This window comes from Bombina bombina, chromosome 5 (assembly GCF_027579735.1).
Source record: "Bombina bombina isolate aBomBom1 chromosome 5, aBomBom1.pri, whole genome shotgun sequence".
Taxonomy (NCBI): Eukaryota; Metazoa; Chordata; class Amphibia; order Anura; family Bombinatoridae; genus Bombina; species Bombina bombina.
In genome coordinates this window covers 952,537,223-952,556,052 of record NC_069503.1, presented here as the reverse complement: position 1 = coordinate 952,556,052, position 18,830 = coordinate 952,537,223, and the positions used below count along the sequence as shown (strand labels likewise).

The following is an 18,830-nucleotide window of genomic DNA, read 5'->3' as shown; positions in this document are numbered from 1 at the left end:
TCTTCTTCCTATTTATGTGTTTTTAATACATCATTTTGTTTTTTATACCACAACTTCTAATAAAGTTAAGTTTTATTACATCAGAGCTAATATCACAATCATATATCATTACGTCAGTGAGTGCAATAAGTGTTTTCTTTCCTTTTCAGTTCTTTCTGGAAAATTTCTCAGTTTGCAACAATACACTGCACCCCATCCTAAACATTGCTTTATATCTTAATGAATAACCAATTTAAGGAAGATGTATTGACAAAATAGTATTAGCAGTGCCACTAATAGACATTGCTCATCATTGTCCCATCCGGCATTGCGGCTAGTGAGAAGAGCAGGGGCTTTCAATCACCCCCGGTCGGAGACGTCCAAAGGGATTGAGAGACGCTAGTTTTAGTATTAACAGTTTTTCTTCTGCATGGTGCATGTGATGCACAGCTAGATATTCTCAGTGCACCAGCATTTTAAATACTGCAGCTACGCAGAGCGTCAATGGGGCTTGAATCATGTCAGCAATTAACAAAGGTAGTCATTACCAGTGTACAAGAACGTTAGGCTCCCTGAGCAAGTGCTGTGTTTAAAATGCTGGTGCACAGTGCATACTTTAAGGGACATAATATCTCATATGCTAAATCACTTGAAACTGATGCAGTAGAACTGTAAAAAGCTGACAGGAAAATATCACCTGAGCATCTCTAATGTAAAAAAGGAAGATATTTTACCTCACAATCTCATCAGCTCAGCAGAGTAAGTTCTGTGTTAAAAAGTTATACTCAGCTGCTCCCAGCTGCAGGTAAAAAAAAAATAAAAAAAAAAAATAAAAAATGAAGAAATGAACAGCAGCCAATCAGCATCGGCAGTGCTGAGGTCATGACACTTTACTCTTTTACTGTGATCTCATGAGATTTGGCCTTAACTCTCATGAGTTTTCATTTGTAAACTTCGCTAATCTGAATAGGGAAATAATATGAGAGTGCACAAGGCTCATCCTTTCAGCTGTCCTATCCAGGACAGGACATACTAATATGCTGCTTAGAAATCCTTTACAATGGGATGTGGCTACTGAGGAACTTTTGAGGTAAAATATCTTTCTTTTTTTACATAGAGATGTTCAGGTGATATTTTCTAGTCAGCTTTTTAGAGCTATGCTGCATCACTTTCAAGTGTTTAAACATTTGGGGTATTATGGCCCTTTAAAATAAACTTTTGAAAACAGGTATAGCTTTAATTAGAAACATTTTTTGTGAGTACATGTATATAACAAAAAAATGCTTCTATTCAAAACTGAAAATGCATTCATGTGCATCTCCAAATTTTGGCCGAAATGTCCTTCAACTATCGGCTCCAAAGCTGTCCATAGTCTGCACAACTAGGAATCTGACATTCTGAAGAAACCTTTCCAAAAGTGCAGATTTCTAGCTGCACTGACAATGGACATTTAGAAGAGTTGACCAGCATAACATAATTACAAGACAAACATTTCCATATTTTCCAAAATGAAAGTCTTAAAAGAGTTGAAAAAGTTAAATTATATTACAATAAAAAAATAATAATAATTTTTATATATATATATATTATTATATATATATTATATATATATATATATATATATATATATATATACATACATACATACACACACACACACACAGTGCATACACACACACACATTGATATAGATAATATATATGTATATAATATATAATATAATATAATATTAACATGGTGGGTATCTGCATTCTCACTAACAATTTGGACAACGACTAGGTTGTAGGTGTATTAGTGATAAAACAAAAAAGGAGGGAAAACTGATTTAGATGATGTCAGGCTTTAATGCTAGTGATGTTTCGAGGACAAATCCCCTTCCTCAGGTTTCATGAAGGGGAATTTGTCCTCGAAACGTCACCAGCAATTAAAGCTTGACATCATTTCAATCCGGGTGAGTGCGGTCTTCTTTTTTGTTTTATATATATATAGTATATATATAATATTTATATATATAAATATATATATATATATATATATATACACACACCTATGAAAACCAAATTCACATTAGCATTTATTTCAGCAAATAAAGTGCTACATAGCTATAAACACCACCAGTAATAAATACAAATAAAAAACTAGTTTTCAAAGCTGTAAAGTCTAAAAATAGAAGATATTTACATTTTGTGAGTACAAAGTGTGCTTCTTCAGAGACCACATAGCATCATATGCACACAGACAATGTAAGATCCCCACAGAAAGGAAAACAATTGCAAATGCAGAAAGGTACAAGGGTAGTGCCAGACTGAAAATGTTTGAGAGCATATAAAAAGCATTGCAATGACACATCATGGTCCAAAGTCTCTAAGATAGACCCTGTCACATAGCTCAAAATTAACTAAATGTTATAATTTAAAACACTCTACTCTAAGAATCTTAATGTGGTCCATGTGCTAAGCAGTGGAGGCTGCTTTGTAACCCTTGGGGTGCAGACTTACTCATGTGAGCCTGCTTACTACAGTATGAAAGCAGAGGTGATACCTCAAAGGTGGTGGAGATAAATCACCGGAACACGGTTGTTCACGGTGATTAAAAAGGTCTGCTTTGGAGCCCATGAAGTTCGGTATACTCATGTGAGCGCTGCTTACTGCAAGTTAGGAAGCAGACGTCATACTTCAGAGGTGGTGAAGATAAATCACCCTCAAACATGTTTCTTAACCCCTTAATGACAACTGACGTACCAGGTACGTCATGCATTAACAAGCAGTTAATGACAATGGACGTACCTGGTACGTCAGTTGTCTAACAGAGTGCTGGAAGTGATCACATCGCTATCCAGCAGCTCTGAGGGTATTGCAGTGATGCCTCGATATGGAAGCATCCTGCAATACCACTTTACAAGCCTCCGATGCAGAGAGAGCCACTCTGTGGCCCTCTCTGCACCGGGTAGCGATGGTGACAGTTGTCCGCCGGGTGTGAGGGTCGCGCGCGCGTGCACGATGCACGTGCCGCGTGCATGAGGGGTGAGTGTGCACGTGAGCGTGCATGTGCACGTGCACAGGGCGCGCGTGCACGTGCACCCATAGCCACACTGAACACCAATGAATGAGGGCAGAAGGGGAAAAAAAAGGGATTTTTTTTTTTTTTTAAATATAAAAGGATCTGGGGGGAGGGGTGGGAGTATTGTGGGGGGCTGCTAAACTACAGAAATAGTTTTTAAGTAAAAAATCAAATAAAAATACTTTTTGGGGGGTTTTTGGGGCCAAACTGGGTACTGCGCAGACAGCTGCCAGTACCCAAGATGGCGGTAATTAGTAGGGAGTGGGTTAGAGAGCTGGTCAGGGAGGTGTGGGGCTAAGGCAGGGGCCCATCACAGCTAAAATATTTTATTATTTTTATTTAAAAAAAAAAAACTTTTATTTAGTACTGGCAGACTTTCTGCCAGTACTTAAGATGGCGGGAACAATTGTGGGGTGGGGGAGGGAAGAGAGCTGTTTGGGAGGGATCAGGGGGTGGGTTGTGTCAGGTGGGGGCTGATCTCTAAAATTAACCCTGCAAGCTCCCTAAAGCTACCTAATTTAACCCCTTCACTGCTGGGCATAATTAACGTGTGGTGCGCCCAGCAAGCATTTAGCGGCTCTAATTACCAAAAAGCAACGCCAAAGCCATATAAGTCTGCTATTTCTGAACAAAGGGGATCCCAGAGAAGCTTTTACAACAATTCTGCCCATAATAGCACAAGCTGTTGTAAATAATTTCAGTGGAGAAACCTAAATTTGTGAAAAATTTTAAGTTTTTTTTTTTATTTGCTCGCATTTGGCGGTGGAAATGGTGGCATAAATATACCAAAATGGGCCTAGATCAATTGCTTTGGGATGTCTTCTAAAAAAATATATACATGTCAAGGGATATTCAGGTATTCCTGACAGATATCAGGGTTCCAATGTAACTAGCGCTAATTTTGAAAAAAAGTGGTTTGGAAATAGCGAAGTGCTACTTGTATTTTATTGCCCCATAAATTGCAAAAAAAAGCAAAGAACGTGTAAACATTGGGAATTTCTAAACTCAGGACAAAATTTAGAAACTATTTAGCATGGGTGTTTTTTGGGTGATTGTAGATGTGTAACATATTTTGGGGTCAAAGTTAGAAAAAGTGTGTTTTTTTCCATTTTTTCCTCATATTTTATTATTTTTTTTTTTTAGTAAATTATAAGATATGATGAAAATAATGGTATCTTTAGAAAGTCCATTTAATGGCGAGAAAAAACGGTATATAATATGTGTGGGTACAGTAAATGAGTAAGAGGGAAATTACAGCTAATACAAACACTGCAGAAATGTAAAAATAGCCATTGTCATTAAGGGTAAGAAAATTGAAAAATGGTCCGGTCATTTAAGGGGTTAATGGTGATTCGACAGGTTGTGCAAAAGCAGGGGGCAGCTAGTCACAAAGACAGGCAAGCTGTGTTCTGTAGTTGTCAGCCTGTCTTGAAGTACATGGGACCCTGTACATTTAAATTGCACTATGAGATAGCTTCAACCCTTTAATCAACAAAACTTCCTAAGAAACTGGGACATTTTGGACCAGAATACAACTTTCCAGTAGTGCAGGATTTTACATACACTTATGACGTTCTTTTGCATTATGGCCCCCTTTACTAATAATCAGCTATATTACGAGTTATGCGTGCTATAGGAAATTAATGAACGCAACATAAGTTGCGTTATTTAACCCTCTATAGCGCTGCATTACAAGTTTTGAAACAGCCGGCTTCTGCGTGCGATATGGTGGTTTTAAGCTCCATACCGCACAAAATACAAAACCCTGTTTTGACATGCTCGTGCACGCTTTTCACATAGACATCAATGGGGAGAGAGCGGGTCAGAAAAAAAACCTAACACCCGCGATCGTGGAAGAAAAGCTCCGTTACGCAAGGCCCATTGATATCTATGTGGAAAAAAAAAACAGAATTTATGTTTACCTGATAAATTACTTTCCCAACGGTGTGTCCGGTCCACGGCGTCATCCTTACTTGTGGGATATTCTCCTCCCCCAACAGAAATGGCAAAGAGCCCAGCAAAGCTGGTCACATGATCCCTCCTAGGCTCCGCCTTCCCCAGTCATTCGACCGACGTAAAGGAGGAATATTTGCATAGGAGAAATCATATGATACCGTGGTGACTGTAGTTAAAGAAAATAAATCATCAGACCTGATTAAAAAACCAGGGCGGGCCGTGGACCGGACACACCGTTGGAAGAAAGTAATTTATCAGGTAAACATAAATTCTGTTTTCTCCAACATAGGTGTGTCCGGTCCACGGCGTCATCCTTACTTGTGGGAACCAATACCAAAGCTTTAGGACACGGATGATGGGAGGGAGCAAATCAGGTCACCTAGATGGAAGGCACCACGGTTTGCAAAACCTTTCTCCCAAAAATAGCCTCAGAAGAAGCAAAAGTATCAAATTTGTAAATTTGGTAAAAGTGTGCAGTGAAGACCAAGTCGCTGCCTTACATATCTGATCAACAGAAGCCTCGTTCTTAAAGGCCCATGTGGAAGCCACGGCCCTAGTGGAATGAGCTGTGATTCTTTCAGGAGGCTGCCGTCCGGCCAGTCTCATAAGCCAATCTGATGATGCTTTTAAGCCAAAAAAATAGAGAGGTAGAAGTTGCTTTATGACCTCTCCTTTTACCAGAATAAACAACAAACAAGGAAGATGTTTGACTGAAATCCTTTGTAGCATCTAAATAGAATTTTAGAGCACGGAACAACGTCCAAATTGTGTAACAAACGTTCCTTCTTTGAAACTGGATTCGGACACAAAGAAGGTACGAACTATCTCCTGGTTAATATTTTTGTTAGGAAACAACCTTCGGAAGAAAACCAGGCTCAGTACGTAAAAACCACCTTATCTGCATGGAACCAGATAGGGCGGAGAACACTGCAGAGCAGATAACTCAGAAACTCTTCTAGCGGAAGAAATTGCAACCTAAACAAAACTTTCCAAGATAATAACTTAATATCTACGGAATGTAAGGGTTCAAACGGAACCCCCTGAAAAACTGAAAGAACTAGATTAAGACTCCAGGAAGAGTCAAAGGTCTGTTAAACAGGCTTGATTCTAACCAGAGCCTGAACAAACGCTTAAACGTCTGGCACAGCTGCCAGCCTTTTGTGAAGTCAAAACAGATAAAGCAGAGATCTGTCCCTTCAAGAGAACTCGCAGAAAATCCTTTCTCCAAACCTTCTTGAAGAAAGGATAGAATCTTAGGAATTTTTACCTTGTTCCATGGGAATCCTTTAGATTCACACCAACAGATATATTTTTTCCATATATTATGGTAAATTTTTCTAGTTACAGGCTTTCTAGCCTGAATAAGAGTATCTATTACAGAATCTGAAACCCACGCTTTGATAAAATCAAGCGTTCAAACTCCAAGCAGTCAGTTGGAGGAAAACCAGATTCGGATGTTTCGAATGGACCCTGAATAAGAAGGTCCTGTCTCAAAGGTAGCTTCCATGGTGGAGCCGATGACATATTCACCAGATCTGCATACCAAGTCCTGCGTGGCCACGCAGGAGCTATCAAGATCACCGATACCCTATCCTGTTTGATCCTGGCTACCAGCCTGGGAATGAGAGGAAACGGTGGGAACACATAAGCTAGGTTGAAGCTCCAAGGTGCTACTAGTGCATCCACTAGAGTCGCCTTGGGATCCTCTGGATCTGGACCCGTAGCAAGGAACCTTGAAGTTCTGACGAGACGCCATCAGATCCATGTCTGGAATGCCCCACAATTGAATTATTTGGGCAAAGATTTCCGGATGGAGTTCCCACTCCCCCGGATGAAATGTCTGACGACTCAGAAAATCCGCTTCCCAATTTTCCACTCCTGGGATGTGGATTGCAGACAAGTGGCAGGAGTGAGTCTCCGCCCATTGAATTATTTTGGTCACTTCTTCCATCGCCAGGGAACTCCTTGTTCCCCCCTGATGGTTGATATATGAAACAGTCGTCATGATGTCTGATTGAAACCTTATGAATTTGGCCTTTGCTAGTCGAGGCCAAGCCTTGAGAGCATTGAATATCGCTCTCAGTTCCATTATGTTTATCGGGAGAAGAGATTCTACCCGAAACCAAAGACCCCTGAGTTTTCAGGGGTTCCCAGACCGCGCCCCAGCCCACCAGACTGGCGTTCGGTCGTGACAATGACCTATTCTGGTCTGCGGAAAGCTCATTCCCTGTGACAGGTTGTCCAGGGTCAGCCACCAACGGAGTGAATCTCTGGTTCTTTGACCTACTTGTATCGTCGGAGACAAGTCTGTATAATCCCCCATTCCACTGTCTGAGCATGCACAGGTGCAATGGTCTTAGATGAATTCGTGCAAAAGGAAACTATGTCCATTGCCGCAACCATCAAACCTATTACTTCCATGGACTGCGCTATGGAAGGAAGAAGAACAGAATGAAGTACCTGACAAGAGCTTAGAAGTTTTGATTTTCTGGCCTCTGTCAGAAAAACCTTCATTTCTATGGAAAACTATTATTGTTCCCAAGAAGGGGACTCTTGTTGACTGGGACAGAGAACTTTTTTCTATGTTCACTTTCCACCTGTGAGATCTGAGAAAGGCTAGGACAATGTCCGTATGAGCCCTCTTGCTTTTGACAGAGACGACACTTGAATCAGGATGTCGTCCACGTAAGGTACTACTGCAATGCCCCTTGGTCTTAGCACCGCTAGATAGGGACCCTAGTACCCTTGTGAAAATCCTTGGAGCAGTGGCTAATCCGAATGGAAGTGCCACAGGTAATGCTTGTCCATGAAGACGAACCTTAGGAACCGAAAATGTTCCTTGTGGATAGGAATACGTAAGTACGCATCCCTTAAGTCCACCGTGGTCATGAATTGACCTTCAGGATGGTAGGAAGGATCGTTCGAATGGGTTTCCATTTTGAATGATGAAACCCTTAGAAACTTGTTTAGAATCCTGAGATCTAAAATAGGTCTGAATGTTCCCTCTTTTTTGGGAATATGAACAGATTGGAGTAAAAAACCCATCCCTTGTTCTCCTAATGGAACAGGATGAATCACTCCCATGCTTAAACAGGTCTTCTACACAGTGTAAGAATGCCTGTTCGAAGATAATTGAGACCCGTGGAACCTTCCCCTTGGGTGTAGTTCCCTGAATTCCAGGAGATAACCTGGAGAAACTATTTCTAGCGCCCAAGGATCCTGAACATCTCTTGCCCCAGCCTGAGCAAGAGAGAAAGTCTGCCCCCCACCAGATCCTTCCCAGATCGGGGGCCAACACTCATGCTGTTTTTGGTAGCAGTGGCAGGTGACTTGGCCTGCTTACCCTTGTTCCAGCCTTGCATCGGCCTCCAGGCTGGCTTGGTTTGAGAAGTTATTACCCTCTTGCTTAGAGGGTGTAGAATTTGAGGCTGGTCCGTTTCTAGCGAAAGGGACGAAAAATTTGGCTTCTTTTAGCCTTAAAAGACCTATCCAGAGGAAGGGCGTGGCCCTTTCCCCCAGTGATGTCTGAAATAATCTCTTTCAAGTCAGGGCCAAACAGTGTTTTACCCTGAAAGGGATGTTAAGCAAAAGCGCTCTGCGCGCCACGATAGCAAACCCTGAATTATTCGCCGCTAATCTAGCTAATTGCAAAGCGGCATCTAAAATAAAAAAGAGTTAGCCAATTTAAGAGCTTGAACTCTGTCCAAAACCTCCTCGTACGAAGATTCTTTATTGAGCGACTTTTCTAGTTCTTCGAACCAGAAACACGCAGCTGTAGTGACAGGAACAATGCATGAAATTGGTTGTAGAAGGTAACCTTGCTGAACAAACATCTTTTTAAGCAAACCCTCTAACCTTTAATCCATAGGATCTTGAAAGCACAACTATCTTCTATAGGAATAGAAGTGCGTTTGTTTAGAGTAGAAACCGCCCCCTCGACCTTGGGGACTGTATGCTATAAGTCCTTTCTGGGGTCGACTATAGGAACTAATTCTTAAATATAGGGGGAGGACAAAAGGTATGCCGGGCCTTTCCCACTCCTTATTTACTATGTCCGCCACCCGCTTGGGTATAGGAAAAACATCGGGGGGCACCGGAACCTCTAGGAACTTGTCCATCTTACTAATTTCTCTGGAATGACCAAATTGTCACAATCATCCAGAGTAGATAATACCTCCTTAAGTAGTGCGTGGAGATGTTGAAATTTAAATTTAAAAGTTACAATATCAGGTTCTGCTTGTTGAGAAATTTTCCCTGAATCTGAAATTTCTCCCTCAGACAAAACCTCCCTCCTGGCCCCTTCAGATAGGTGTGAGGGTATGTCAGAACAGATATCATCAGCGTCCTCTTGCTCTTCAGTGTTTAAAACAGAGCAATCACGCTTTCTCTGATAAGTAGGCATTTTGGAAAAAATGCATGCAATAGAATTATCCATTACAGCCATTAATTGTTGTATGGTAATAAGTATTGGCGCACTAGATGTACTAGGGGCCTCTTGTGTGGGCAAAACTGGTGTAGACACAGAAGGGGGATGATGCAGTACCATGCTTACTCCCCTCATTAGAGGATCATCTTGGGCAATATCATATCTATGGCATTATTATCCCTACTTTGTTTGGACATTATGACACAAATATATCACATATATTTAAATGGGGAGACACATTGGCTTTCATACATATAGAACATCGTTATCTGATGGTTCAGACATGTTAAACAGGCTTAAACTTGTCAACAAAGCACAAAAAAACGTTTTACAATAAAACCGTTACTGTCCCTTTAAATTTTAAACTGAACACACTTTTATTACTGAATATGTGAAAAAGTATGAAGGAATTGTTCAAATTTCACCAAAATTTCACCACAGTAACTTAAAGCCTTAAAAGTATTGCACACCAAATTTGAAAGTCTTTAACCCTTAAAATAACGGAACCGGAGCCGTTTTTACATTTAACCCCTATACAGTCCCAGGTATCTGCTTGCTGAGACCCAACCAAGCCCAGAGGGGAATACGATACCAAATGATGCCTTCTATAAGCTTTTTCAGTGGTTCTTAGCTCCTCACACATGCATCTGCATGCCATGCTTTCCAAAAACAACTGCGCATTAGAGGCGCGAAAATGAGGCTCTGTCTATGACTAGAAAAGGCCCCCAGTGAAAAAGGTGTCCAATACAGTGCCTGCCGTTTTTTATTAAAACAATCCCCAAGATTTAACAACTATTAAAAGTAATAATCTGCCAAATATACTTAGTAAAGTAATCGTTTTAGCCCAGAAAAATGTCTACCAGTTTTTTAAGCCCTAATGAAGCCCTTTATTCTTTTACTTAAACTAAGAAAATGGCTTACCGGTTCCCATAGGGAAAATGACAGCTTCCAGCATTACCGAGTCTTGTTTAGAAATGTGTCATACCTCAAGCAGCAAAAGTCTGCTCACTGTTTCCCCCAACTGAAGTTAATTCCTCTCAACAGTCCTGTGTGGAAACAGCCATCGATTTTAGTAACGGTTGCTAAAATCATTTTCCTCTTACAAACAGAAAATCTTCATCTCTTTCCTGTTCAGAGTAAATAGTACATACCAGCACTATTTTAAAATAACAAACTCTTGATTGAAGAATAAAAACTACATTTAAACACCCAAAAAACTCTAAGCCATCTCCGTGGAGATGTTTGCCTGTACAACGGCAAAGAGAATGACTGGGAAGGCGGAGCCTAGGAGGGATCATGTGACCAGCTTTGCTGGGCTCTTTGCCATTTCCTGTTGGGGAGGAGAATATCCCACAAGTAAGGATGACGCCGTGGACCGGACACACCTATGTTGCAGAAAGTAATATTTAAACACCCTAACATAAACCCCCCTAATATGCTGCCTCCGACATCGCCAACACCTACATGTTATTAACCCCTAATCTGACGCTCCCAATATCGCCGCCACTATATTAAAGTTATTAACCCCTATTCCCCTGCACCCCAACATCGCCCACACTATAACAAATCTATTAACCCCTATTCCGCCGCTCTCCGATATCGCTGCAACTAAATAAAGCTATTAACCCCTAAACCCCTGGCCTCCCACATCACTAACACAAAATAAACCTATGAACCCCTAAACCACCAGCCCCCCACATCACAACAACCTAAATTAAACTATATTAACCCCTAACCCTAATGTAATCCTAACCCCCCTAACTTTAACATAATTAAAAATAGAGCTAAATTAAAGTTAAAATTATTAACTAAATAATACCTATATAAAACTAAAATACATACTTACCTGTGAAATAAAACCTAAGATAGCTACAATATAACTAATAGTTATATTGTAGCTAGCTTAGGTTTTATTTTTATTTCACAGGTAAGTTTGTATTTATTTTAACTAGGTAGACTAGTTAGTAAATAATTATTACCTATTTACTAACTACCTAGTTAAATAAACACAAACTTACCTGTGAAATAAAACCTAAGCTGCCTTACACTAAAACCTACCATTACAAAAAATAAAAAAACCTACCATTACGAAAAATAACAAACACTAAAATTACTAAAAATAAAAAAAACTACCATTACACAAAATAACAAACGAAATTATCTAAAACAATAAAAAATATTCCTATTCTAATAGCTTTAAAAAAAAACCCCCAAAAACCCATCCCAAAATAAAAAAGCATAATCTAGAATAAACTACCAAGGGCCCCTTAAAAGGGCCTTTTTTAGGGCATTGCCCTAAAGTTCACAGCTCTTTTGTTACGAAACAAAACAAACACCCCCTAACAGTATACAAACCCCCACCCCCAAAACCCACAAAATAAAAATAAAGTAAAAACCTAATCTACCTATTGCCCTAAAAAGGGCAATTGTATGGGCATTGCTCTTAAAAGGCATTTAGCTCTTTTTCCTGCCCTTAAAAGGGCATTCAGCTCTTTTATAAAATGTCCAAGCCCTAATCTAAAAATAAAAACCCACCCCAAAACAAAAAAATACATTACACAAAATAACAAACAAATTATCAAAAATAATAAAAAATATTCCTATTCTAATACCCATTTTAAAAAAAAAAAACCCACTCCAAAATAAAAAAAACTAATCTACAATAAACTACCAATAGCCCTTAAAAGGGCCTTTGTAGGGCATTGCCCTAAGTTAAACAGCTCTTTTACCTGAAAAAAAAAAATACAAAGTCCCACTAACATTACAAACCCCCTCCCCCTCAAACGCACAAAATAAAAATAAAAACTATCTAAAAAAAATAAGCTACCCATTGCCCTGAAAGGGGCATTTGTATGGGCATTGCCCTTAAAAGGCATTTAGCTCGTTTATGAAAAGTCCAAACCCTAAACTAAAAAAACCAGAATTTATGCTTACCTGATAAATTACTTTCTCCAACGGTGTGTCCGGTCCACGGCGTCATCCTTACTTGTGGGAATATCTCTTCCCCAACAGGAAATGGCAAAAGAGTCCCAGCAAAGCTGGCCATATAGTCCCTCCTAGGCTCCGCCCACCCCAGTCATTCAAACCGACGGACAGGAGGAAAAATATAGGAGAAACCATATGGTACCGTGGTGACTGTAGTTAGAGAAAATAATTAATCAGACCTGATTAAAAAAACCAGGGCGGGCCGTGGACCGGACACACCGTTGGAGAAAGTAATTTATCAGGTAAGCATAAATTCTGTTTTTCTCCAACATTGGTGTGTCCGGTCCACAGCGTCATCCTTACTTGTGGGAACCAATACCAAAGCTTTAGGACACGGATGAAGGGAGGGAGCAAATCAGGTTACCTAAACGGAAGGCACCAAGGCTTGCAAAACCTTTCTCCCAAAAATAGCCTCCGAAGAAGCAAAAGTATCAAATTTGTAAAATTTGGCAAAAGTGTGCAGTGAAGACCAAGTCGCTGCCTTACATATCTGGTCAACAGAAAGCCTCGTTCTTGAAGGCCCATGTGGAAGCCACAGCCCTAGTGGAGTGAGCTGTGATTCTTTCAGGAGGCTGCCGTCCGGCAGTCTCATAAGCCAATCGGATGATGCTTTTAAGCCAAAAGGAAAGAGAGGTAGAAGTCGCTTTTTGACCTCTCCTTTTACCAGAATAGGACAACAAACAAAGAAGATGTTTGTCTGAAATCTTTTGTAGCCTCTAAATAGAATTTAGAGCACGGACTACGTCCAAATTGTGTAACAAACGTTCCTTCTTTGAAACTGGATTCGGACATAAAGAAGGTACAACTATCTCCTGGTTAATATTCTTGTTAGAAACAACCTTTGGAAGAACACAGGCCTTAGTACGCAAAACACCTTATCTACATGGAACACCAGATAGGGCGGAGAACACTGCAGAGCAGATAACTCTGAAACTCTTCTAGCAGAAGAAATAGCAACCAAAAACAAAACTTTCCAAGATAGTAACATAATATCTATGGAATGTAAGGTTCAAACGGAACCCCTTGAAGAACTGAAAGAACTAGATTTAGACTCCAGGGAGGAGTCAAAGGTCTGTAAACAGGCTTGATCCTAACCAGAGCCTGAACAAATGCTTGAACATCTGGCACAGCTGCCAGTCTTTTGTGTAGTAAGACAGATAAAGCAGAGATCTGTCCCCTTTAGAGAACTTGCAGATAATCCTTTCTCCAAACCTTCTTGTAGAGAAAGGAGAGAATCTTAGAAATTTTTATCTTATTCCATGGGAATCCTTTGGATTCACACCAACAGATATATCTTTTCCATATTTTATGGTAAATCTTTCTAGTTACCGGTTTTCTGGCCTGAACCAGAGTATCTATCACAGAATCTGAAAACCCACGCTTTGATAGAATCAAGCGTTCAATCTCCAAGCCGTCAGCTGGAGGGAGACCAGATTTGGATGTTCGAATGGACCCTGAACAAGAAGGTCCTGTCTCAAAGGTAGCTTCCCATGGTGGAACCGATTACATATTCACCAGGTCTGCATACCAAGTCCTGCGTGGCCACGCAGGAGCTATCAAGATCACTGAGGCCCTCTCCTGTTTGATCCTGGCTACCAGCCTGGGAATGAGAGGAAACGGTGGAAATACATAAGCTAGGTTGAAGGTCCAAGGTGCTACTAGTGCATCTACTAGAGTCGCCTTGGGATCCCTGGATCTGGACCCGTAGCAAGGAACCTTGAAGTTCTGACGAGACGCCATCAGATCCATGTCTGGAATGCCCCATAATTGAGTTAGTTGGGCAAAGATCTCCGGGTGGATTTCCCACTCCCCCGGATGGAATGTCTGACGACTCAGATAATCCGCTTCCCAGTTTTCCACACCTGGGATGTGGATCGCAGATAGGTGGCAGGAGTGATCCTCCGCCCAATTGAATTATTTTGGTCACTTCTTTCATCGCCAGGGAACTTCTTATTCCCCCCTGATGATTGATATACGCAACGGTCGTCATGTTGTCTGATTGGAATCTTATGAATCTGGCCTTTGCTAGCTGAGGCCAAGCCCTGAGAGCATTGAAGATCGCTCTTAGTTCCAGAATGTTTATCGGGAGAAGAGACTCTTCCCGAGAGCATAGTCCCTGAGCTTTCAGGGATTCCCAGACCGCGCCCCCAGCCCACTAGACTGGCGTCGGTCGTGACAATGACCCACTCTGGTCTGCGGAAGCTCATTCCCTGGGATAGATGGTCCAGGGTCAGCCACCAACGGAGTGAATCTCTGGTCTTCTGATCTACTTGAATCATTGGAGACAAGTCTGTATAGTCCCCCATTCAACTGTTTGAGCATGCACAGTTGTAATGGTCTTAGATGAATTCGTGCAAAAGGAACTATGTCCATTGCTGCAACCATCAACCCTACTACTTCCATGCACTGCGCTATGGAAGGACGTGGAACAGAATGAAGAACTTGACAAGTGCTTAGAAGTTTTGACTTTCTGACCTCTGTCAGAAAAAATCCTCATTTCTAAGGAATCTATTATTGTTCCCAAGAAGGGAACTCTTGTTGACGGAGACAGAGAACTTTTTTCTATGTTCACCTTCCATCCGTGTGATCTGAGAAAGGCCAGAACGATGTCTGTATGAGCCTTTGCTTTTGACAGGGACAACGCTTGTATTAGAATGTCGTCCAAATAAGGTACTACTGCAATGCCCCTCGGTCTTAGAAGGGACCCTAGTACCTTTGTGAAAATCCTTGGAGCAGTGGCTAACCCGAATGGGAGGGCCACAAACTGGTAATGTTTGTCCAGAAAGGGGAACCTTAGGAACTGATGATGTTCTTTGTGGATAGGAATATGTAGGTACGCATCCTTTAGATCCACGGTAGTCATAAATTGACCTTCCTAGATAGTGGGTAGAATCGTTCGAATGGTTTCCATCTTGAACGATGGTACCCTGAGAAATTTGTTTAGGATCTTCAAATCCAAAATTGGTCTGAAAGTTCCCTCTTTTTTGGGAACTACGAACAGATTTGAATAAAATCCCATTCCCTGTTCCTTTATTGGAACTGGGTGTATCACTCCCATCTTTAACAGGTCTTCTACACAATGTAAGAACGCCTGTCTCTTTATTTGGTTTAAGGATAAGTGAGACATGTGGAACCTTCCCCTTGGGGGTAGTTCCCTGAATTCCAGAAAATAACCCTGAGAAACTTTTTAGGGTTAGGGTTACGTTAGAGTTAGGTTTAGGGGTTACTAGTTTAAATGAGTTTATTGCAATGTGGGGGCTTTTGGTTTAGGGGTTAATAGGTTTATTTAGTATATTTTATTGTGGGGGGCTTTTCGGTTTAGGGTATAATAGGTTTATTATAGTGGCGGCGGAATTAGGGGTTAATAACTTTAGTATAGTGGGGGAGATGTGGGCGGACGGCAGATTAGGGGTTAATAATATTTAAATAGTGTTTGCGTTGCGGGAGGAGCGGTGGTTTAGGGGTTAATAACTTTGGTATAGTGGCGGCGATGTCGGGGAGCGGTGGAATAGGGGTTAATAATTTTTAATAGTGACGGCGATGCCGGGAGTGACAGATTAAGAGTTAATATGTTTAATATAGTATTTGCGATGCGGGAGGGCCTAGGTTTAGGGGTTAATAGGTAGTTTATGGGTGTTAGTGTACTTTGTAACACTTTAGTTATGAGTTTTATGTAACAGTTTTGTAGTGTAAAACTCATAACTACTGCTCTCAGATTGCGAAACGGATCTTGTCGGTATAGGCTGGAACGCAAGCTTTTTAGCCTTACCACAAAACTCGTAATGGCTGCACTATGGAAGTCCCATTAAAAAAAACATAATTTTTATGAGTGCGGGACTGACGTTGCATTACAGGCTAAAAGGCGGTGCTGTTTTAACCTTAAAATGACAATTTTTTCAGCTTTAAAACACGAACGCAAAACTTGTAATTTAGGTGAATGATAGGAAGACATAAGCTATGCTCCAAATTATACATCTTCATTTGTAAAGGAAATATTTTGAGTTAAGCAACAGTACCTCGAGTAGTTTTCAGCATTATATGTTATCCTTTTGTTTGCAGAAGTCCCAGTTGTTTGAGTTTTGGCTAAACTTGGTGGCGTCCGTGATTTTATTGTACCTCTGTATATAAAAAAACAAAAAGGGTCATATTACAAGTGGCACATTAACCGTTACATCAATAGTTAACATCAACAAATGTCTATTTTGCAAATGAAAGAGCACTATTTAAAAATGTTAAGCTTTTAATGCAAATAAATGTGTAAAAAAAAAAAAGTTAAAACAATTTATTTTGATTTTAAAACAAATATGAACTATATATATATATATATATATATATATATATATACACACACACACAAGGAGAGAGAGAGAAAGAGAAGGAGAGAGAAGGAGAAAGAGAGAGAGAGAGAGAGAGAGAGAGAGAGATAAAAGATGTATATTTTGCAATACCAAAAGCATGCAAAACAAAAACTGCTCAATCTATCACTAAATAATATTTAAGCGTATATCACATCTATATACAATATATGTAGACAGTTTAGATCGGAAATGATTCAAACAATTATTGTCAGTGACAATAAGCCTAAATAGGTGAAGGTACTTATAGGTCAAAAATAGTATACAAAAAGGATGAATTTAAACTCCCACACAGTGGTAATAGTATACGAAAAGGATAAATTGACACTCCCACACAATGGTAAAATCAGCAAGTAGGTGTAGGCTGCTAAATATAGTAAGTCCTTCGTTATCTCACAGAGTAGGGCAGAAAGCTAAGAAAAAGGGAGATAGGACGCGCACAAGAGCACCTACATTGTGCAAATCAATTTAATCAATACAAACATAAAACAATAGTACACTTTCTAAAACCCCTGCAGGGTGTCTACTCACAGGAGATAACCTCAAACAATGTGAGGTATGTACGAGCTCATAAAAACCAAAAGGTAGAATTGTATCACACTTTAGCTGAATGGTATGCGACAGTTGCAACAGCAGCGGATAAAAAGGAAATGTATGCTTACCTGATAAATTTATTTCTTTTACGATAGGACGAGTCCACGGATTTCATCCTTACTTGTGGGATTTAACCTCCTGCTAGCAGGAAGTGGCAAAGAGCACCACAGCAGAGCTGTATATATAGCTCCTCCCTCCCCCTCCAGTCATTCGACCGAAGTTAGGAAGAGAAAGGAAAAGCCAAAGGTGCAGAGGTGACTGAAGTTTAATAAAAAAGAATACATACCTGTCTTAGAAATGACAGGGTGGGCCATGGACTCGTCATATCGTAAAAGAAATACATTTATCAGGTAAGCAGACATTTCCTTTTCTTTTAAAAGATATGACGAGTCCACGGATTTCATCCTTATTTGTGGGATACAATACCAAAGCTACAGGACACGGATGAAAGGGAGGGACAAGACAGGAACCTAAACAGAAGGCACCACTGCTTGAAGAACCTTTCTCCCAAAAAACAGCCTCAGATGAAGCAAAAGTATCAAATTTGGAAAATTTGGAAAAAGTGTGAAGAGACGACCAAGTTGCAGCCTTGCAAATCTGTTCAACAGAAGCGTCGTTTTTAAATGCCCATGAGGAAGCCACAGCCCTAGTAGAATGAGCCGTAATTCTTTCAGGAGGCTGCTGTCCAGCAGTCTCATATGCCAGACGGATGATACTCTTCAGCCAAAAGAAAGAGAGGTAGCAGTAGCTTTCTGACCCCTATGCTTTCCAGAAAAAACAATGAATAATGAAGATGATTGACGGAAATCCTTAGTCACCTGCAAGTAAAACTTCAGGGCACGGACCACGTCCAAGTTATGCAACAGACGCTCCTTCTTAGAAGAAGGGTTAGGACATAATGAAGGAACAACAATTTCCTGATTAAAATTCTTATTAGAAACAACCTTTGGAAGGAAACAAGGTTTGGTACATAAAACCACCTTATCAGAATGGAAGATAAGATAAGGCGAATCACATTGTAACGCTGAAAGCTCAGAAACTCTACGAGCAGAAAAAATAGCAACCAAAAATAAAACTTTCCAAGATAATAACTTAATATCTATGGAATGCATGGGTTCAAACGGAACTCCTTGAAGAACATTAAGAACTAAATTCAAACTCCAGGGTGAAGCAATTGGTCTAAACACAGGCTTGATTCTGGTCAGAGCCTGACAAAAAGACTGAACGTCTGGAACATCTGCCAAACGTTTGTGAAGTAAAATTGACAAAGCAGAGATTTGTCCCTTTAATTAACTTGCTGATAACCCTTTCTTCAATCCTTCTTGGAGAAAAGACAGAATCCTGGGAATCCTAACTCTACTCCATGAGTAGTTCTTGGATTCGCACCAATAACGATATTTACGCCATATCTTATGGTAAATTTTTCTAGTAACAGGCTTACGTGCCTGACTCAAAGTATCAATGACCGAATCAGA

The 18,830-nt window shown here is 40.4% G+C and overlaps 1 protein-coding gene across 2 annotated transcripts in view; it reads right to left on the bottom strand.

Annotated features, from left to right (window-relative positions):
* Positions 1 to 18,830, bottom strand: part of ZC2HC1A (zinc finger C2HC-type containing 1A) — a 283,747-nt gene that overhangs the window by 3,841 nt on the left and 261,076 nt on the right. For both annotated transcript variants that reach the window (XM_053715152.1, XM_053715153.1), the window contains exon 8: positions 16,423 to 16,524. In XM_053715152.1, coding sequence (XP_053571127.1) covers positions 16,423 to 16,524 — 102 coding nt within the window. The remainder of the gene's footprint in view (positions 1 to 16,422; positions 16,525 to 18,830) is intronic.